At 32.3% G+C, this 22,291-nt stretch overlaps 2 protein-coding genes and 1 long non-coding RNA gene across 3 annotated transcripts; 1 reads left to right on the top strand and 2 right to left on the bottom strand.

The window, feature by feature from the left end:
• Positions 1–1,508: 1,508 nt before the first annotated feature.
• LOC120090076 (uncharacterized) lies at positions 1,509–2,514 on the bottom strand. Its single transcript, XM_039047568.2, has one exon. The coding sequence runs from the start codon at positions 2,275–2,277 to the stop codon at positions 1,780–1,782; it is 498 nt and encodes a 165-aa protein (XP_038903496.1). The 5' UTR covers positions 2,278–2,514; the 3' UTR covers positions 1,509–1,779.
• A 5,245-nt stretch (positions 2,515–7,759) lies between these two features.
• LOC120089743 (uncharacterized) lies at positions 7,760–10,527 on the top strand. The gene is made up of 4 exons (XR_005485316.2): positions 7,760–8,256; positions 8,345–8,465; positions 9,887–9,965; positions 10,330–10,527. It is a non-coding gene; the product is annotated as an uncharacterized LOC120089743 (long non-coding RNA).
• Positions 10,528–13,739: 3,212 nt separating this feature from the next.
• On the bottom strand, positions 13,740–21,560 carry LOC120090437 (cell division protein FtsZ homolog 2-1, chloroplastic-like). Its single transcript, XM_039048099.2, has 8 exons — positions 21,240–21,560; positions 20,101–20,859; positions 17,832–18,131; positions 16,922–17,012; positions 15,896–16,020; positions 14,861–14,953; positions 14,324–14,389; positions 13,740–14,143 (listed from the first exon to the last, which is right to left on the bottom strand). Exons 2-8 carry the CDS (start codon positions 20,761–20,763, stop codon positions 14,018–14,020), a joined length of 1,464 nt encoding a protein of 487 aa, XP_038904027.1. The 5' UTR covers positions 20,764–20,859; positions 21,240–21,560; the 3' UTR covers positions 13,740–14,017.
• Positions 21,561–22,291: the final 731 nt, after the last annotated feature.

Here is a 22,291-nt window from a genome sequence, read left to right as displayed (position 1 = left end):
TTAATTTTCTCTCCAAACAACTCTTAGTGTCATTTATAATTTTTCTAGACATTTTATACTTTTTTGAAAAAAATTATTTCAAAACCAGAAATAGTTAGATGTCATACCTACATTTTTTATTTCAAGGTATGTTATCTTTTTCAAAATTTTCTTTTATTTCTTATGTGAATTGTGTTTTTTCTAAATTTTGTATGGAATGTAGATTTCGATCGAATATTTTTGTTTTTTTATAAAATAATAGTCTTTTTTTTTTTAAGGAACTTAAATAGTAGCTATAAATATATTAGAAATATGTTTTTTATTTCTAACCAAAGCGATTAGCTTAGTTTTTTTTAATGCAAATATTATTTAGTTTGTTGGTTCTTTAGTATCAAAGATTTAAATTAGAAGATCAAAAATTTCATTTGAAAACTTTAAAAAAAAAATTTGAAAAAACGTTATAATTCAAATTTGTTTTGATTAAGATTTTTTAAAACAAAAAAAAAATATATAAATGATTATCAAGTATGAGAAATTTATTTCGACTTATATATATATATTTTATTTTCAACATTATGAAATACGTGTAATACACGTAATTCTAACTAGTTATTTTAATTGCATTTACTTGTATTCATGCTCTAATTTAAATCCAACAATAGTTGTTTTATGTTTTTAACTATTTATATGATTTTGATGATATATCTAAATTGATTTAGTTGTATAACTCAGAATATCAAATTTAGATAGCAAAAGATGATGTTTTTGATACACCAACTATTAAATATATCATTTAAAATTATGTATTTAAAGTATACCATTGTCATTTCAATTATATATTAATACTAATTCAAAATGCATTTAGAAATATATCACTAATACGTATTATCAGTTAAAAAATAATTATTTGGAACAAATTATAAAGATTCAAATTAAGTCCATAAATGTACAAAATCTTACTATCAATTTGTATGACTAATTTACTCACTCATATACATATGATATACTGGTGACAATAAACTAGAACAATAAACATTTTTAATTTTTTTTAAAAAAAGTATAAGTAGGTTTATAATTTTAATAACAACTTTTCCATTACGTAATATAATTTAACTTTTATAATGCTTGTACTATCAAGTTCACGTATTTAGGCCATGTTTATCAAATCGTAATAAACATTGGTATAATCCGAATGAGATTTCTGTGATGAATGAATCGTAATAGACCTGAATCACAAATGGATTGTTTTTTTATCGCGCTTACTTAAAATTATGAATCGGTCGCATTTTGTGTTTACATTTATAACTAAAAATCAGTATGTGGTAGGTCCCACGTAATTTTCAATTACGATCAAATAGAACACTTTCATTTTTCAATTAGATTACATGTTTTGATTACAAATTTCAAGATGGGCTTCAAAAGCATGTATATAACCACAAATGTAATCACAATACCATTGGTAGATTACCTTTTCACGGGTTTAAAGGTGTCCATAATTTAATGCATTAAAAAAAATCTATTCTTGCAAATAATAATTAACAATAATAGTATTGAAATTAAAGTAGCATGGAGAATTCATGATTGTATTAATTAACAAAAATGGAAAATCAAATGGCCAATGAAAAGCCGTAGACAAAACAAAAGCATCATTTTGTTTGATTATTTCCATTAGAATCCTCTCCCCCATATGTTGGAAAGATTAATATTTAGAGCTTGGGAAATGATTTTTTTTTATCCTTTTCTTTTTCTTTTTATTGAAATTAATTTACCCCACCGTTTAAAAAAAAAAAAAAAAAAAAATCAGCACCTGTTCTCCAGTGTGAGTCCGCCATTGTTGGCCCTCCGTCCTTCTTCAACCAGCGCCGCCCTGGCCGATCCGATTCCCGTCGGAAATAAACAAGCGTCAAAGGCGGAGCAATCGATCCAATCCTTCAGAAGCTCCTCTTGTCCCCATATCTCCGGTATCCAGACCCGGCCAGCCATCTCCCGCCGATGCCTCTTCAGCCTCTCCCGTCCACCTTCCTCCTCCTCCTTCTTCGGCGCCGTCACCGCCGTCGCCGCAACCTCCATTGCCGCTCCGTCTTCCTCCTGCACATCCGATTCCAAGCGTTTCTCCCCGTCGCGACCTCCGCTAGAACACGAAACCAGTGAGTGAAGTTCCTGTTCGATTCCGTTTTTCTGAGCGGGCGGAGCTTTCACAGCCTCAAATGGCGGTGGAGGAAGTGGATATTGATGAAGACAAGAACCAGCGCCATGAAAATCCATCTTCCGCGAACTCGGTTGAACTTCTCTCCTCATGTAAAGAAAACCCTAGAATGCTTCGGCTCCGTCCGCCATGGAAGAGGAAGAAGACGGACTAGGATTGAACAGTAACTGATGAAGCAAGAAAGAAAGAGAAAGAATGAAGAAGAAAGGGTCCAAGTGGAGAAATTGGAGAGGTTGGATCTGTAGTTGGAAAGATTTGTGGTTTTGGTTTTGATTGGGAAATGGGAATTTGTGGGAAAATGAAATATTGGGAAAATTTTCTCAAATTAAAATAAGAAAAAAAAAAAGAAAAAAAGGAGAGGTTAAAGGAGGGATGAGATTGGAATTTGGAGGATTGTGAGGCTGATGTTGATTTGGTGAGTGTTGGCCAATGAAATTGTTGATATAGGTATGAGAAAGTGAGAAGGAGGCCATGTGTTCAAATCATACATTCATTATAGGAATTTGTTTGTTGGGGAAACTTGATTGAGAGAGATATTTTCCAAAGGTTTTTGAGGTGGAGAAATGTTGCTTATCATTGTCATTTCTCAAACTATTATTTTTTTGTTTTTTTTTCCCCTCGATGTAAATAAGGGTAGGTTCGAAACATATCGATGCAACTAACATAGGGTAGCGAGTTAATAACCGATTTTCTTAGACACTAAAATATCGAGCTTGTAATTATTTCTGGAAGTTATTAAGGACACCAACTTCAAGTGGGTGAAGTGGGTTATTATAGCTCACTCTATGGTTGAGACTTCAATTGGAATAATTGGTGTTTCCAACTATTATAACCTACAATTAACTATAATATTATTATTATTATTATTTTAACATATTTACTATTTCCTACTCATCTTCTTTTTTCTTATTTGTTTTCGTGTTTACTATCTTCCAGACTCAAATATTCTCCACTCTAAATACAAACTGTTATAGCCACCAACTCAATACCTCAAATGACCACAAAGTGATTGAACACGGTGATAATTTGAGCATTTGGATAAATATTAGTGAAATATAAAAATGGATTTGAGAAGTGAGCTTAACATCTTAGTTCTTGTTTTAGAAGAAGTTTCAAATAGTTAAAATCTCTAAAACATATTTTTAATAATTTAAAATCAATTAGACTTAATTCTTAAATTAAAGGTTTAGAAAACTTGAACTAGGCTAAGAAAGTAGAAAGAGAGTAAATTTAGGACATTGTCTAACAAACATTAGGTGGACATAAACTTATTAAACAATAAAGTATATGCATTTTAAGTCAAACTCTCACTCCAAAACATGGTTTAACCAAAATGTTCTGACCTATTAGTATGTCGATTAGGTCGATTATTTAATATGTTTGTCACTTTCTAAATCATTGGATTTTCAATGAAGTTGTAATTTTTAATTTATGTTATTTTATATTTATCAATGTAAATCACATTGTACCAAGCTCTTCGAGCAAGAAAAGGAGAAGGATTGTTTTTTTAATAGAACAAGGTAGACATTTGAATCTTTAATTTTACCAAAAGTAGTATATATTAATTACGGTTAAATTATATTTGAAAAAAAAAAAAAGATTATTCGGTTAAAAAAAATGAAAATATTATGGTAAATTGATGCTCATCCTCAAAAAAAGGACCATGTGTCCTTAAACATAGTACCCATGTGTCATAAATTTATACATGATTAGCGTTTTAATAGCTACATCCTAGTTGTCACAAGTTCTATAAATAGTGAGCTTTTGTGGTCTTTGTAAAAAGGTGAAAAGATTGGTGAGAAATCCAAAAGTTTGGGAAAATTTTCTATTTTCATATATTTACATAATTTTTTATATTTTTTATTTTATTTATTTTTATTTATCATTATTTTATTTATTTATTATATTTTCTATATATCTATGTTTCCGTTGTGCTCCATTGTGCTCCTCAATTTTATAACCCGTTATCAGCATGAGCTCCTATTGTTTTTCCCGCTAAAGGCAGGTCATAAAGATATGTCGCTTTTCTTTTCCCTCTTCGTTATAATTAATTAATTTAATGTTATTTTTCATATTTAATATCTATTAAATTTTTTAATATAAATAAAATATTTTGTGATAATGCTGCCATGAAAAAATAACAATTAAACCACCACTTACTTGCTCAAATAATTAAGTTAAGAACACAATTTTCTAATTATACAATTATGACCATTCGTCTTGATAATGCAAATGATTTTACATCCCAAGCTTTTTATGATTATTCTATGTCAATTGGGATAAGTGTTGAACATCCCGTAACTCATGTTCATACAGAAAATGGTTTAGTAGAATCATTCAGAAAACGTTTGCAGTTAATTGCTAGACAATTTCTTATGAGAGCTAAGCTTCCTATATCTATATGGGGACATGTTATTTTGCTTGTAAGGTCACTTGTACGCATTAGGCCAGTATCTTATCATAAGTATTCACCATTATAATTAGCTTATGGCCATGAGTTAAGTATTTCACATCTGAGAATTTTTTGATGTGCAATATATGTTTCAATTGCTCCAACACAACGTGCTAAGATGGGTCCTCAAAGGAGGTTAGGAATATACATTGGATATGATTCTCCATCAATTATTAAATATCTTAAACCCCTTGCGGGTGATGTATTTACTGCATGATTTGTTGATTGTTATTTTAATGAGATAAATTCTCCAACATTAGGGGGAGAAATTAAATTTTGGAAAAAAATTACATAGAATACATCGTTATTGTCATTAAATTCCCGTATAGATCAATGTGAACTTGAAGTTCAGAAGATAATTCATTTGCAAAATATAGCAAATCAATTACCAGATATATTTATAAATGCAAAGAAAATAACTAAGTCACATATACCAGCTGCAAATGTTCAATCAAAGATTGATATCCCAACACAACAAGTTGTTACTAATGAGTCTGGAACACACCAAAAGCGTGGTAGACTGGTGGGTTCCTAAGATAAAAATCGTCAAAAACGAAAAATAATTAATAGTAAAAAAGACTTGATTGAGGATGTAAATATCCATGAAGAAATCCTTGACATGACTGGTAAGGAATGTGAAATTTCTAAAGATAATAATGGGATTTCAACAAACTATGCCATGACAGGAAAAAGATGGAACCGAACTATGTAGTTATTGACAACATTTTTGCATAGAATGTTGCTTTTGATATTATATTTGAAAATGAGGTCCCTGAACTAAAATCTGTTGAAGAATGTCGACATAGAAAAGATTGATTTCAGTGTAAAGAAATCGAGGCAGAATTAAACTCACTTTCAAAACGTCGAGTTTTTTTTACTAGTAGTTCAAACACTAGAAGATTTAAAACTTGTGGGATACAGATGGATATTTGTGTGAAAAATAAATGAAAATAATGAGGTCACAAGATATAAAGCAAGACTAGTTGCACAAGGTTTTTCGCAAAGACCTGGTATTGATTATGAGGAGACGTATTCTCCGGTGGTAGATGCAATAACACTAAGATATTTAATTGGTCTAATTATGTATAGAAAATTGAAATTGCATCTTATGGATGTAGTCACAACATATTTATATGGGTCTTTTGATAATGATATTTATATGAGAATCCTAGAAGGATTTAATATACCTGAAACATATAGATCAAATTCCCAGAAATTGTATTCAATAAAGTTATAGAGATCATGATGAAACAATCCGGACGAATGTAGTATAATTGCCTGTGTGGATATTTTTTAAAATAAGGATATCAAAATAATCCAATATGTTCGTATGTTTTTATAAAGAAATCACAGCCAAGATTTGCTATTATAATTGTATATGTTGATGACTTAAATATAACTGGAACTCCTGAAGAGTTTTCAAATGAAATAGAATATCTTAAGAAAGAATTTGAGATGAAAGATCTTGAAAAAACAAAAATTTTCATCGGCTTACAAATTAAGCATTTAGTAGATGGGATATTTGTTCATCAGTCAACTTATATAGGAAAAGTTTTGAAAATGTTCTATATATACTACAAGAATTTTGGGCTTTAATGTCGATTGGGAAAAATGAAATCGGATGTATAATGTCGATTTAAAAAAAAAAAGATCTTTAATGTCGATTTTAAACCGACATTAAAGATAGGCTACAAAGTCGGTTTAAAACCGACATTAAATGTCCCCATTTATTTTTTTGACTTTAGTTAAAAATATCTCTCTTTCATTTCACACTACCTTTCTTCTCTCTACTTTCTCACTTCTCTCTTACAAACCCTCTCTTCCCCTTCACCGTTCCCGTCGTTATCGTCGCCGACGTTGTTTCAGTCGTTGTCATCGTTGACGTTCTCTGTCATACCTTGTTCGCGTGTCGTCCAGTCATTGTCGTTGTTGGGCGTTCTCCGTCATACCTCGTCATACCTTGTTTAGCTCACTGTGGAGTTCAACTCACCGTCCAGGTCGTCGTCCGGTTGTCAGATCGTCCAATCATCAGATCTGGTAGGCCAGCTCTGTTGTGGGCTTCAAGGTCGTCCAGCTCGTTCCGATAGTGGAGGTGGGTCGCCGTTGTTGGTTTTATGGATTTAGTCATGGGCTTTTTCGATCCGATCGTCTATTTGCCTGATCTACTCGTGGGTCATCCAATCCGACCTGATCTACTCATCTATTTGTCAGATTTTTCAGTCTCAACTTTGTTCGCAAGGTCCGCTATGGAAGGAAGGTAATCTTTTTTTTATCTTTGGAACTCCCTTTTTTTCTGTTAGGAACCTCAGTATTCTATATACTATGTTATATCATTTATTCATTTTCACTCAGAAATAGACTCTTTGATTGCTTACGACTAGGTTGGATCGGATGTCAACCTGTGGAGGCACCATTTGTTACTATTGGACAAATTTCTCCTTTTGTTTTCTTCTTGTTCTTTGCCATAACGCCCATTCCGGGACGAGTTAGAAAAGGCCACACCGCTGGAGCATCCACTATATATCAAAAAGGAAGAGAGGGGATGTTTGGCTCATAATTGATTAAACTTCACTCATTTAGTCCCTTTTTCTTCGCTTCTTTCTTTATGTATTAAAAATTCATTCTAGCATTGCCCACATATAATGTACTTATTTACCACTTAAATCCAAAAATATCTTATATCATTGTTGCATTTATTTGAGAATGACCCCACTTATTAAAGGTTGCCATTCATAATCGTTTTGTTTATTAAAAAACCAAGCTCTTTTTATCAATAATTTTCTTAGAAATTGGACTGGAAAGAAGTTGAAAATAGAATAGAATCATGGCCAAATTTTGAGAATCTTACCATCTAAAAGCATGTAGCAGTGACAGTGACATCATAACAAAAAAACAATGAGTTAAAAATTTTCAAAATTAACCCATTAGGTAAGTTTTTTTTCACCATTTTCTACAATTAAATAGAAGTAAAGAAACAGCAAGAAAGAGAGACATTAGTGGGTGAAAAGTGGAAAGTTGGCAACAAGAACTAAACATAAGAAAGAAACAAATGAAATAGCATCAACCCTATAAATTTAGCCAAATTGATCTCCATGGTGAAATTATAATTATTTCCAACAATTCATACCAACAATGTTTAGTGTTCTCATAATCTGTTTCCTCACTCTATAAGGTTTCATCAAATACATCCAAAGAACACCTTTAAAATGCAAAATCAATTGAGACTTCAAGATATTGGGTGGAGTTGCAATGAAGAATTTGAAATCTTAATTCCTTTGCTAAAGATAATGGCCCACTAGATGGTTTTTTCTGTTTTGTTGATGGATTTCAATTTTCAACTACAGGTTGAGGAACTTAAGTTTGTGTATGAAGCAAAAACCATACAAAGAATGGAAGTTTTTAGTTATAAGCAGGTTGAAATGGAAGTAGTGTCTACCCTTGTTTGTTGGATTGATTATTTTGTTGGTTGCTTTGAAGTGTTATTTCTTGGTTTTTATCAATCACCCTGAAGATACTTGAATTATCAATCACCTTCAAGATATTTGAATGTTGAATATGTCAGGAAGAAGATAGTATTAAGAGTTTGGATATTTCTTGTGCTTGCAGTGGCAGCTTGAAGGTACCATTTACTAACTTCTATTTTGTGCTGAAGCAGGATTATTGGGTCGAAGTCGCTGAAGTAGGATAATTTATTGTCTTTGTTGCAGTTTTTTTAGCTTTATTTGAGACCTCAAGATCTTGGGTGGAGTTGCAATGAAGAACTTGAAGCCTTAATTCCTTTGCTAAATATAATGGCCCACTAGATCATTGTTACTTGTTGTCTTTCAGGTAATTTTCCTTTTCTAATCTTGAATTATCTATACTGAGTGTTTTCTCTCTCTGTGTGTTTTAGTTTTGTTATATGGTTTCTTTTTTCATCTATGAAGTTTAGATTTGGCAACCTTCTTTTTTTATTTTGGGACGTAAATGGGATATGGATGATAATGCAAATACAATATTAAGAAATGAAAGTGCTTGGCTATTGATCATTCCCACCTTGGGGTAGACAAGGTTTAAAAAAAAAATCTTTAATTTCCATCTTTTTTTTTTTTTTTTTTCTGACGCCCCATGTTTATATTTTTCATGACTGGATTGGATCCTGAAAAGTATAGCAAATGATTTTTGATGAATTTGAAAGGCTATCTATGGCTACAAAAGTTAGTAGTTCTCTAATATGATTATTGCTTCTTATATGGTTATTGACGGTGATCAGGTATTCCCCAAAACATTTTCTACGCTCCCTTTGATAACCATTTTGGACTTCTTGTTATCCACTTGTTTCATGTATGAAAGATGTAATTATTTGATAAAAACAAGCACAATCTTCAAAAAGGATATAGTCGATATTTTCTTGTATTACTTTTGTAGGTCATGTGAACATATAAGTTGTTAATGTTAACTAAAGAGGAGATCAATTTTTGTTTCGAAGCTATGAAAGAATTTTAAAGAACATTTTTGTAATTGGTATAGTCGATATATATTGAAAAAATTTAGTATTCTTCTCTTTGTATTACTTTCTTAATTTATCTTTATAGGTTACAAATATGATTAGACTTAGAAAAAGGTAGAGACAAGTTGACATGTAATACACGTTTGGATGTTAGTATGATTCTGACTTTAAGCTTTCTAAACAAGGGTAATTAGCCAATATCATATTATTTTATCGTAAGAATTTTTCTTTGTAGCTTTCAGAGAGCAAGATACAAGAGGTGAGGTAAAAAAAAAAAAAGACATTTGAAAGCGCGTGCTCAATCTGCAAAGTTTGTGCTTTAATTGTAGATTGTTGGAAAACTTATGAATTGTCCCTTTGTTGGAAAACTTGGAAATTATGTCCCTCATTTTTTGTAGGACTTGGATGACAATTTTCTAGTTGGATATGTTATGTGTTTTTTTTTTTTTTTTTCAAACTGCCTTTATGATAAAATATTTACACCAGTAAATCTATCTTCACTTTATTTTATATGACATGTGAATCCATGACGTCTAACTTCACTATACAGTTTACTGTGATATGAGCTCTTTATTCGATTGGGTCACCAACCAACCTACATCCTTTACTTGATCTTTAGTTTCTTTACATGAACCTTTTAGTCTACTTCCTTTATTTTACTGCTTGTCTGTTAAGCTTAAAAACAGAAAATATACTTTTAAAGATCTTTTAAGAGTGGGCAAGTTTCTTGATTCTTTCTCTTTTGTTCTTGTTTTTGCAGGATGTACCTATATGACCCTCCAAATTACACAACCAACTCTCTAAATCTTTGGACTTTAGAACTTTACATATACATCAAAGTTAGTTAAACAATTTGTCACTTTCTTTGTCTTAAATTAGTTAATTTTTGTGTTTGGCATATTTTGAATTTTTATTATGTGATTAGAGCTTCTGTCTGGTTGTCTATAATAAGAACATGATATCTCAATCTTCTTTGCAAATTCCCATGAAGACTCGAAATCAAAGATTTGAGAATTTATGTATATACTTATGTGTGCAGATATGTAATTATTTAAATGTTGGTTGTTTAAATGATATCTCGATCTTCTGTGTGGTTGTTTAAATGTTGTCTTTCCATAACTCCCTAGCTTGAATTTCATAAATTCTTTTGTGGGTAGTTGAATTCTTATTATATGTTGTTTGCTCATTTTTCTCTGCTTGCAGGAAGTCATGCTTTCGATTTGGATCAAATCTGTGGTGGATGGTGGAGAGAACATAACTTCAAGACTCGAAGTCATGCGTTCGATTTCGAGGGGGGAGGACTTTTAGTTTGTATTTTATAGTTTAAAAGTAAGTTCTCGCTCTTTGTTGATATACCAATAAAAGTTGTTTGAATCTAACAAAATTTTAATTTTGCTATGTAACCCTTATAAGTTTTGGTGATTTGTTGATTACCTTGGTTTTAGAGTTAAATTATCATCCAATTTATCTTTTGTGACTTATTATTATGGGTTTGTGAAAGCAATTAAGAATTTATTTTGTACACGTACTGGTCGATTACCTTGGTTTTAGGGACATGTTGTTTTTAGCTTTTTGACCGACATTAAAAATGGATTGGGCAATGGCATTTAAAAAAAACTGACAATAATTGAAAAAAACGGACAATAATTCTGGGCGTTAATATTGGTTTAAAACTGACATTAAAAGGCTTTAATGTCGGTTGACAACTTGACATTGAAGATCATGTTATAAAAGGTCTTTAATGTCGATTTTAAACTGACATTGAAGATGGTGTATGATGTCGGTTTAAAATCGACATTAAAGACAACCAACATTAAAGATCTTTTATAACACGATCTTCAATATCAGTTGTCAACCGACATTAAAGCCTTTTAATGTCAATTTTAAATCGGCATTAAAACCCAGAATTCTTGTAGTGATAGACAAAGCACATCCATTAAATATTCCAATGGAAGTCCATTCATTGGATATAAAGAAAGATATATTTCAACCCCGAGATGATATGAAGAACTTTTTGGTCATGAAGTACCATATCTTAGTGCAATTGGTGCAGTTATATATCTTATTAATAATACAATATCAGATATTGCATTTTCAATAAATTTATTAGCAAGATATAGTTTTTCTCCAACAAAAAGACATTGGAACAAAATTAAGCATATATTTCGTTTTCTCCAAGGAACGATCGGTATGTGCTTGTTTTATTCAAATAAATCAAATTTTGATCTAGTTGGTTATGCAAATTCTGGATATTCATCTGATCTACACAAAGCTAGATCTTAAACAGGTTATCTGTTCACATGTAGAGGAACTGTTATATTATGGGGATCGGTGAAACAAACCATAACAACCATTCTTCAAATCATGCTGAAATTCTTGCAATTCACAAGGCTAATCGAGAATGTGTATGACTAATATCAATGACTCAGCACATTCGTGAAATATGTGATTTGTCTTCTAGTAAAAATCTTCCAATGATATTATATGAAGACAACACAACATGTATATCCCAAATCAAATGGGGATATATTAAAGGAGATATAACAAAACATATTTCACCAAAACTTTTCTACACTCGTGATCTTGAAGAAAATGACGACATCACTATACAACAAATTTGTTCAAAAGATAACCTGACAAACTTATTTACAAAGACATTACCTACAGTAACTTTTGAAAAATTGGTCCACAACATTGGAATGCGGCGGCCCAAAGATCTTAAGTGATGTTTTCATGAGGGGAGCAAATATATTCTTTTAGGAGTATAAATTATATGAAATATGTACTATTTTTCTTTCACTAAAGTTTTTTCTTATTGGGTTTTCCTAGTAAGGTTTTAATGAGACATATTATATATATATATATATATATATATATATATATATATATATATATATATATATAATGAATATCTAGAGGGAAATATTATAAATATTATAATAAATAGATGCCCATCTCAAAAAAAAGGATCATGTGTCCTTCACATTGCCACAAGTTTTATAAATAGTTAGCTTTTGTGGTTTTTGTAAAGAGGTGACGAGATTGATGAGAAATCTAAATGTTTGGGAGAAAATTTATATTTTCATATATTTACCTAATTTCTTATATTTTGTTATTTTATTTTATTTATTATCATCATATTATATTTTCTGAATATCGTTGTGCAACAAAGATGTATAATCAAAGTACAAGTGGGAAGTTAAAAAAAAAAAAAAAAAAAAAAAAAACAGAGAGAAAGAAAGAAGGACAATGGAGGGAGTATGATGGGATGGATGGGGGTTGAGGACACCGACATGTGTCTCATACGCACGCAAGGGAAAGACAGCCACTAACGACACGATCGAAGAGACGCTTCACCCACTTCTGAATTCCGATTTGTTGCCATTTCACAATTTCCCCATTTCCCCTTCAAAACAAGCCCATAGTTTTACTCTCCACCCACTTCCCATTTGGATTTTGAATATTCAAACACTTAAATTAGTGAAACAATGTACGTCAGCTTCATCAATGGGTTCCAAGTTCAAAAGTCGGCTCAATTCCAGTCCTAGCTCGACCTAAATCAATGAGCCGATTGATGTTCAACTCAAACTTTGATCCAATCAACAGTTCAAAGGTTAAGCCGACTTGAACATTGAAGGTTTGGTTAGCTTGATCTAAATCCAAACAGGTTCTTAGGCATGAATTTGGACCTTCACTTTTTTGAGTTGGTTGGGCTGAACCGACCTAATAATGAGGGAGAGTATGGTGTGGAGATTCAAATTTTGAATATATATTTTACTAGTTGAATTATATTTAGGACGAGATTAATTTTCCTTTTCAAAATACTAATATCTAACTATTATTAAAGTATTCCATCATTTTCTAAAAGTTTTTTCACATGACGATGGTCAAAGTGAGAATTAGTTGAGATGCATTTCATCCCTGAAGATTAAAGGTTCATCTATACCTTAAACTCTTGCTTGTAAAAAAAAAAAAACAAAAAAAACAAAATCCCACAACCATAATATTTAGCCTGGGTTAGTTTCATTTTGGTTCCTAATATATTTATTTCAATTGGAACTTTTAAAAATGCATATTTTAAGCTCCGTTTGATAACCATTCTCTTTATTTTTAAAAATTAAGCTTATAAACATCATTCCCATTTATAAGTTTCTTTGTTTTATCATTCATTTTCTATCTATGTTTTAGAAAATCAAGTTATGTTTTAAAATAGTTTTCAAAAACTTATTTATGTAAGTTTGACTAAGAATTTACGCGTTTCTTTAAAGAATCTGAAATTTATATACTAAAATTGGGAGAAAACAAGCATAAGTTTAAAAAATAAAACTGTTATTAAAAGACCCTTAATCTTGGAAATTAAGTCTAGTTTAAAATTTACAATAATAATCTATGCAGATGTAAAATTTTCTCTGCACTACATTTAATGAAAATTAAGCTTACAAACACTATTGCTAGTTTCTAAACCTGGGTATCAGGAAGCTACTTATTTTCAACTGATACCATTCATTTTCAAAAGAAAGATCAACAACCACTTCATGACCTCAACATAACAGCCATTAAGCTTTAAAAATAATGCTCCCTCTCAAGAAGTTAACACAATGAGAATCAACAAATTCAACAATAGAAAGGTCAGTTTCAACTAGAGGTACCTCATTGCAAACTGTACAACTCCATTAAGCGTATTTTCCATTGCAGTTAAAACAAGGCTCTCAAACTACAAAGGAGAAACCTTTGATCTTACATTTTGGGCAGCTACAATTCCAAATATGTATTTACACTACCACACTACTTTCAAACAATGGGAAGTAGAAATCTACAACCTACCTCAGGCAAAAGTGTAGTAGTACTTGGAAGGGAAAGCAGTGTAGAGTAGCTGAAAAAATGGAGAGTTTTAAGCTCGAGGATAGCGTGATCGACCTTTCTTTTTCAGAAACTCGGGGATTTCAACAAGACCACCATCAGCGAAAGAAGGACCTCGATTTATTCCCGCGGTTTCTCCCCGTGCCTGCTGACTCACCTGCACGTATACGCTGGGCCATAAGACAAACTACAAGCAACGAAATGGTAGCAGATTTCAAGTAAGTTCAACTCTCAAGTTTTGTGAAAGGTTGAAGCATGGGTTGGCTTGGTTGGTCTTTAATATACTTTTCAAAACGTTTTCGGGACTGATCAAAGTGAGAGACAGAGGCACGTGTACCTGGAAGGGCCTCCCATCACTGTCTTCTTGGCGTTTAAATCCAGTAGCTATCAGAGTTATACTAACCTGTAGAACAAACCAAGGAAGTTTATTCCGTCTCCATTGTTGTTGACATTCTATGACGTATAATCTAATCCCACCAATATAATTCTGAAATTGCCTAGTTTTTTTCTTTTCGGGATAAATCAATATCTACAAACTGACATTTATTAATATAGAATTTAGGCAGGCAAAACCAATATCATCGAGACTTGCAGAGCAGAAAAAAAAATGTCAGAAGAAATTTTGACAACATCGAGAAAAGTTGAAACCATGATGGAACTGCTTCATATCCATTATTCTTCAAGATAAAAAGATATTAGCCATAAAGTTGATCTCATCACTTCAACCAGGTGAATCGACTTACTTCAATTCAATTATTCAAAGATGTTATGTTATACCCTATCCAATATATTCCAAAAAATGCAGTCAACTGTGTGGCCTTATTTATGGTAGAACTGCAGATGTCGTAACTAGCCAGAGTTTAAAACAACTTACTTGTCCACTGATTGATGGATCTATAACGGCTCCAAATATTAGATTGGCAGATGGGTCTACAAGATCATATATGACCTCTGCAGCAGCATTTACCTGTGTGATTAGCACATTTGTAAATAGAAGTAACAGCTGAAGCATATTAAAGAAGCATCATGTTGTTTTTGGAGAATCGGAGCTGTTGAATATTGGCTATTCATCTACACAATCAGAACTGGGGATTTGGAATGCAAGCTGAAACCCGATAAAGCTTACTGAAGTGCATCGGGTTCTACTATCTTTGTCACGGTTTTGATACATTTTGTTGATTCAGTTCGGTTTTAGTTATTTTGGTGGTTAGTTTTTGTTGCACAATCATTCATTCGTTTATATATATATATATATATATATAAGCACTGAGTTTTAAGCCTCAAACTAATATGTTGGCTCGGAGTTGGTTTCAGCCGAAAGCAATCCAAACTAACGTACTTACACCTCCATTGGAGATGCAGTATCTTCATAAAGTTCTGCAAATTGAGATTAAGAACATTTGCAGTGCCCCATAAATTTTACAAGATAACACATCAACCTTCAAGCTAAAGAGCAATAAATTAATTTAGAAAGAATAGTATGGTTGATAATGATATCAAGGGTTTTAGATAAACAAGACCATGACAGTTGAGAACAGTTGTAAACAAACAAGAGATGCGAAGAAAAAAATTATCCACCAGTAGTTTCTAATTCTACACTCCCATTTCCTGTCTTTAAGTGAGGAACAACTTTGAGGTGCAAGGATTACAATTGCTTAACGGTCAAGCATTGATTGCCACCTGATAATTCTTTGTCATCCAAAAGTGAAAATCGAGGTGAGTGGATTTGCACCGATAGGAACCATAAATTTAACAATGAGAGGACATGAAGAGTCTTCTTTATTAGTTTTAGGCAGTGGACGAAGTTAATCCAATCTATTCATTGTCTGATACTAAACAATAATACAGGAAAAGAAGAAAGAAAACGAAAGAGGGAGAGAGAGAGAGAGAAACAAGGATGAATTTGTACCTCAAATAAGGTCAGATCGGTCCCTCCGGTAATGTTCCATACAATACCAGTGGCCCTCTCTATACCAATATCAAGTAATGGTGATTGGATGGCATTTAAAGCAGCATCTCTTGCCCTAGTCTTCCCTACACCAATATAAGCACCAACCTGGTTAAACCAACATTTGAGGAAGTAGCCAGAATATGCATTTATGTCCAGGGAAATAAATTAAACATGCAGGCACCACCTGACCGACAATCCCTACGCCCTTTTCCCAGCTTTGTGGTTTATCTTTTTTGGATAGCCCAAGTATCAAAGGTATGACTCTTCGTATAATATTCATGGTCACTAATCTCTCTCTAGAAGGACTTAGCCCATCCCAGTGCCAGGTTCAAGAGACAACAAGAGTTTAAAATTATTAAATTTTCGACGTGGAGATTGAACATGTAACCCTGAAGAACATCTCCAATCCAAACATCCCAAGCACTTACCTCTCAAGCACCCCCTTAATGATTAGCTGAGTTCTCAGTAACAACACTCTCCTTAATAATAATTACTAGAAGCTACAAACTTTAAATAGCCAATATCTCATTTACAGGTATATGGCCCTGTATCTAATTACAAAAGGTATACAGTAGAGAAGTATTACCTAATTTTACCCCAAAATAGTTTTCTCTTACTGTTGTGCATGTCACTTGGGCATATCTCGACCAATTTTACGGAACAATCATGTAACCTTGATTGTCAAGAAAACGAATCAGATATTAAATCTCAAGGGATATGGCCACCATCGCTTGAAGCTATTACCTCTAAACCCTTTGGTTTTTTTCATTGCCTTTAATGACCACAAGATCAATTCAGGGTGATTTGAAAAATGACATTTTCAAATAAAAATTGCATCATAACTCATTGCAGCAATAAAATTCAGTCTGCAGTCAAAAGCAAAGAAATCTGGCTGTCTAAGCCTTCAAATACAGAAGATTTTTTTTTCCCTAATAAGACAAATACTAAAGATTCCAGAAACTTGAAACAAATTGCTGGTCTTACCAGTTGCAGTTCCTATCCCCATCAACGAAGAACCGGCATTTGCCATGATAGCTCGGACATCAGCAAAATCTACATTGACGAGTCCTGGTATCTGAATGGTACAGGCTACCGTTATGAACCAGAGCAACTTAATATTTAAAAAATAAATAAATAAAAGTAAATTTAAAAGAAAAATTAGCATGTTATACCCTCAGAACTTGGAATACAAGACTAGGGCATTCCAGGAGCATTGTAAGAATTACAATATATATGTACTTTGCGCGATGTTTTGAAAATGGATAAGCATTGTGACATTGTCTGAAATAACTTTCCACACACAAATAATTTGTCATCTTTTCTTACTAAAAGATCAGAATTTAACTATTTCAGTAATTTTAGAAATGGCACTGACGTTTATGTAGGCATCATCCAAAAGAGTTTTAAACATTCCAGTAATAATTCTTTAAATTTTTATAGCTTCACAAACATGAACAAAGCAATATTTTTCAAACAGAATTTCTTGCCACCGACCACTTTCTGTCAATATTTCACAAACAAATTTTCTTACGCTACTTCTTGGTGTAAGAGTTCAAATCGAGTTCAAATCTTTTTGCTTCATATACTAACGCTTCCTTTATGATCAATTGGGAATGATTTTTGTAATCATCATGGATATTATATCCTTTATGTAATTTCATGCATGAATGAAATTGTTTCTTATCTAAATAAATAAATGTAGAGTCTAACTTAGGCAATCAAATGGTGCGTGTTATTTCAGGTTCACTTCAAATCTAACCAGCATTTTCACATTTGAAAATATTTCATGTTCTCAAATTTTCGAAGGAGAAAGCCTTTGACATGGATCCTGGCTTGATGTAAAAGAATGATTAAAACGAGAACATCTTGTTAAACTTTCTTAATAATTACATACCATAATTATGTCAGAGATGCCACGGACACCTTGCCGAAGAATATCATCAGCTAGGTTAAATGCTTCTGTCACGGCTGTGGATTGGGTAACAGCAGTTAACAGCTTGTCATTCGGAATGACTATAAGCGTATCAACATTGCCTCTCAAAGCAGCAATTCCTTCCTGGGCTTGAACTGTCCTTCTTCGACCTTCAAAAGAGAATGGAGTCGTAACAATACCAACTGTCAATATACCCATTGACTTGGCAATACTTGCAATAACAGGAACACCACCAGTTCCAGTCCCTCCACCCATTCCAGCCTACAAATAAAGACAGACAATTCCCCTCCAGTCAGAAAAATATATCAAATACATCTCATGCTTTAGCACTTCCACAATTAAATTTATTATCAATTCAACGGAATGTTTCATTAATCAATAAGAATGATTTTTTTATTTCTTAGTCTTCATGAAGCAAGATATTGAAAGCTTCCTTGACGAAAATTAATCAGGGAAAAATACATTTTTGGTCCCCTAGGTTTTGGGTCTAGTTTCTATTTAGTCCCTAGGTTTCAAAATGTTACACATTTAGTCCTTAAGTTTTGAGTTTGATTTCAATTTAGTCCCTACATTTGAAAGTATTACAATTTTACTCTTGACATTTGAGTTTTGCTTCAATTTGGTCCCTATGTTTTAAGATTTACACTTTTAATTTCAATTATTCACTAAATACTTATTTTCCGTCTTTAGTGTTAATTTATGTTAACAAATTAAAAAGAATTAAAAGAATTATAATTAATTAAGTTTTACTATTTTTTTTCACTTTTAAAATTAAATTTAAAATTTCACTCATAATTATTTTTAATTAATTAATAGAAATTGACAATAATGATTGAAAGTGACTATATAATGAAAATTTGGGGTTAAAAATATAAATCTTGAAACTTAGGGACCAGATTGAAACAAAACTCAAATCTCAAGGGTAAAATTATAACATTTTGAAACTCAGGGACTAAATTGAAACAAAACTTAAAACTTAAGGATTAAATATGTAACATTTGAAATCCTAGGGATGAAATAGAAACTAGACTCAAAACCTAGGGATCAAAAAGGTATTTTCTCAATAAATTAAGAGCATGCAAGGCTTGCATATCATTCTCAAAATCTGGTGACATCTGAGAATACAAGTTTTAAGATTATAGTATGCCATGCATCTATGGTTTTCCTACAATGAGAAACTATGAAAAACATTAAAAAAAGAACAAATTTTGAAGGTAAAATGGCTTATGTAGTGCATGTGAAGGACAAATTCCAAGCATGGTGGATTTCATCATTAAGTGCACCTATGAAAATTTTCTTTCTTGCTCCTAGTCCTCTTCATGTGATCATCAGCCATGTTTTACAAGCATACGCTGCATATTGCAAATTATTGTAGTATTCAATAAACTAACTCTTTCCCAAGAATCTGTGTTTACTAGGCCGTCAATATTATCTATACTGCAAATTATCAAAGAATAAGTATGTGGTGCAATACGCACCATGCGTTCAGTAATAAAGGCAAAACAGCATAAACTAAACAGATATGTTAGGAGAAGAGAAACAATGGAAAAAGATTTCTATAGGTCCAGTTCCTAAAGAAAAAGTAATCCACCTGTCAAGATAAATGAAATTCAGCCAATGATGATTTTTATCAAAGGGGCCGACGGTTACCCTTAAGTACTCAAAATGGTTAAATTAAATTCTGAGATTCGTAGAAATAGTTTGCACGACGAATATCGGTAATCAAAATCAAGCTCAAACCCACAAGTTATGAATGATTAAGAAATAATTGCGAATGATAAGACTAACTATTATCAAGTAGCTAGATTTAAAAAATTAATGGTATTTTGGAAGTCTTTAATGACAATATGAGAATAAGTATTAGCCAGACATAAATACTCCAAAAACATAATAATGAATGGTTGTTGTTTTTGGATAAACTTTTCCCTTGATTCATAATCAATAAGGCCCAAACTTTGACATTGTGTGCCATTCTCATCAAAATCCATTGAAACGTAGTGCATTATGAAGAAAAAGACTTGAAAAACCACATCGGCTTTCTGGAGCTCATATAAAATTATTTCCACATTGAGATGCTTCAATCATCAGTCAAATATATCATTTCAGTTCAGATAAGTTCATTGAAAAAGAAAGCTGTTCGCATTAACACAAACAACCATGATTGGTGATCAAACCTTAAACGTATTGGTATTCTACAGGGAGCTAAATAGCCAAGTGAACGTGAACTTACAGTGACAAAAACCATGTCTGCTCCGTAAAGCGCCGCTTCAATAGCTTCCTTGCTCTCATTGGCAGCATTCATTCCAATCTCTGGATTCCCACCAGCTCCAAGACCCCTCGTAAGCTCTCGACCAATTTGAAGACAGTTCTCGGATTGCACAGGGGACATTCTCAAAGCTTGAACATCCGTATTGACAACCCAGAACTCCACGCCTTTCATTGAACTCTCTATCATACGATTGACTGCATTTGACCCACCACCTCCTACACCAATAACTTTAATCTTTGCTTCACCATAATTACTTGGACTGATCGTGTCTCCCAAACTCTCTGTGTTACTTTCAATTGAACTATCCTGTCTTGGGCTACTCAACATATTATTCCCATCCCCTCTAAGCATTGAAACTTCAGGGTGTAGTTCAAGAAAAGGGTCTCTATTTGGATATGAGCTGACACTGTGAGAATGGGAGGCGGAGGCACATTTGAATTTACGCAGAGTTAACTTTTGGCCAACACCCAAAAACCCACTCCCTTCTTCGTGCATTTTAATACAGCCAAATCTTCCTAAGAAATTGGCATTTGTAATTGACACTCTTCCTCCAAGAACATTTAATACGCCAACTGGATTTCGACCATCAGAAAGAGCAAAATGTATGGACGTATAACTTGCCATCACAGAATGGTCAATCTAAATTCTAAAGTTCACTGATGAGAAAAAATCCTTAACGGTTTAAAATTCCAACTCCAACACAAACCTCTCTTCCAATGCCTGTTCGCAAAGACCAAATAATCAATTGAAAGCAATTGAACCACTGGAATTATCTATTTTGACTTGAAAGGCATCAAAAAGAAATTAAAACAGTCCTGGGAATTGTACAATATAGCAAATATACAATCAAATTGTGTCTGTAGCGCACAAAACATAAATTATTAACACCCCAAAAAAAAAAAAAAAAAAAAAAATACTCGAGAGAGAAAAACTACAAGTCACTGCAATTTAGTAACAGAAAGCTCTACGCGAGTACGAAACGAAATAAAAATGGAATCAAACCAACGTGAGCTACCCATTCATCACAATAATAAGAGTCTTATCGACAACAAAGGAATGCAAAAATTTGAGAAATGCAACTGAATTCAAGATAAATGTACCGGGGAAAAGTGCAGAATATGAAGCATTTGAGTTGTAGTTGGAGTCTGAAATGGAAATGGTGGGGGAGTGAGGGCGTGTTGGTTAGCTTAGATTCTTTTCGCCATTATAAGAAAATCTTCAGAAAGGCAACAAAAATCATGTGAAGAAGAAGGTAGAAAAATTGACCACTGGCTTTTAGGAGGAAGGCGATGTGTGGGTACACACAATGCTAAAAAGCAGAAATGGATTGAAGAAAATGTCGTAATAACCAAGAGATTGCAACTCACATTTGGGCTCAAAAATTTTGAAGGCCCGGATTTTGGAGCTCCTTCCACCTGGATGATTCCATTCGCGACTCAACTTTCGACCTCTAAGAAAAATTGACGTCATACTCCTAACTCATTCATCATTTATTCTATTTTCTAAGATATATTTATAATTTGTATCAATAAAAATCTAAATTTTCATAAGTGAATCAATTTAGACTCTTTGTTATGAATGACGCATATGCATACTTTTTCAAATATCAATTTCAAAAAATGGATGATTATAGTTGATGTATTGATGAGTTTTAGAGAAAATCTTATGTGATAACTAAATTGATATACTTATGATAGTTTACAGTTTTAATTGATGTCATCATAAGTCTTGCATGATGTTTTTTTTTTCTAAAAACACAATGGAGGGTGTAAATTAATATACTTGAAAAAGTTCAAGGATTAAATGGATACAATTTTTATCTAGAGTTTTAATTTATACAACCACTAGAGTTTAATGGTATATGTTTATATTTTTCTCCTTTCAAAAAAAATTAATCAAATGTCACAAAAAAAAATGTCACACTTTTGGTATGAGTTAAGTTGCATTTTGTCCCCGATTTTCAAACTTATATCTTAGCTCCAAAGATTTGAAATGATCTCATTTTTTGTTCCTATCGTTGACATTTTTGGTACTTCTATCTATTGGACACTTTCTAAAGTTATAGAAGTAATTAAACACAAAATTGAAAAATTATTATGACCTATTAAAGTTTATAAAAGTTTATACAAATGAACCTAAAACCCAGATAAAC

The sequence above is a fragment of the Benincasa hispida genome, chromosome 11 (genome assembly GCF_027475165.1).
Source record: "Benincasa hispida cultivar pf3 chromosome 11, pf3_genome.v1.1, whole genome shotgun sequence".
NCBI lineage: Eukaryota > Viridiplantae > Streptophyta > Magnoliopsida > Cucurbitales > Cucurbitaceae > Benincasa > Benincasa hispida.
This window is presented reverse-complemented; position numbering and strand designations above follow the sequence as displayed.

What these genes read in the sequence shown, in the direction of transcription:
- LOC120090437 (XM_039048099.2), bottom strand. Translation starts at nt 20,763, where the DNA reads ATGGCAAGTTATACGTCCATACATTTTGCTCTTTCTGATGGTCGAAAT. An exon ending in ATCCATCAATCAGTGGACAA is followed by an intron (nt 14,390 to 14,860) that starts GTAAGTTGTTTT and finishes TTTGTTCTACAG; the next exon opens with GTTAGTATAACTCTGATAGC. An exon ending in GTGATGGGAGGCCCTTCCAG is followed by an intron (nt 14,144 to 14,323) that starts GTACACGTGCCT and finishes GTATACGTGCAG; the next exon opens with GTGAGTCAGCAGGCACGGGG.
- LOC120090076 (XM_039047568.2), bottom strand. Translation starts at nt 2,277, where the DNA reads ATGAGGAGAGAAGTTCAACCGAGTTCGCGGAAGATGGATTTTCATGGC.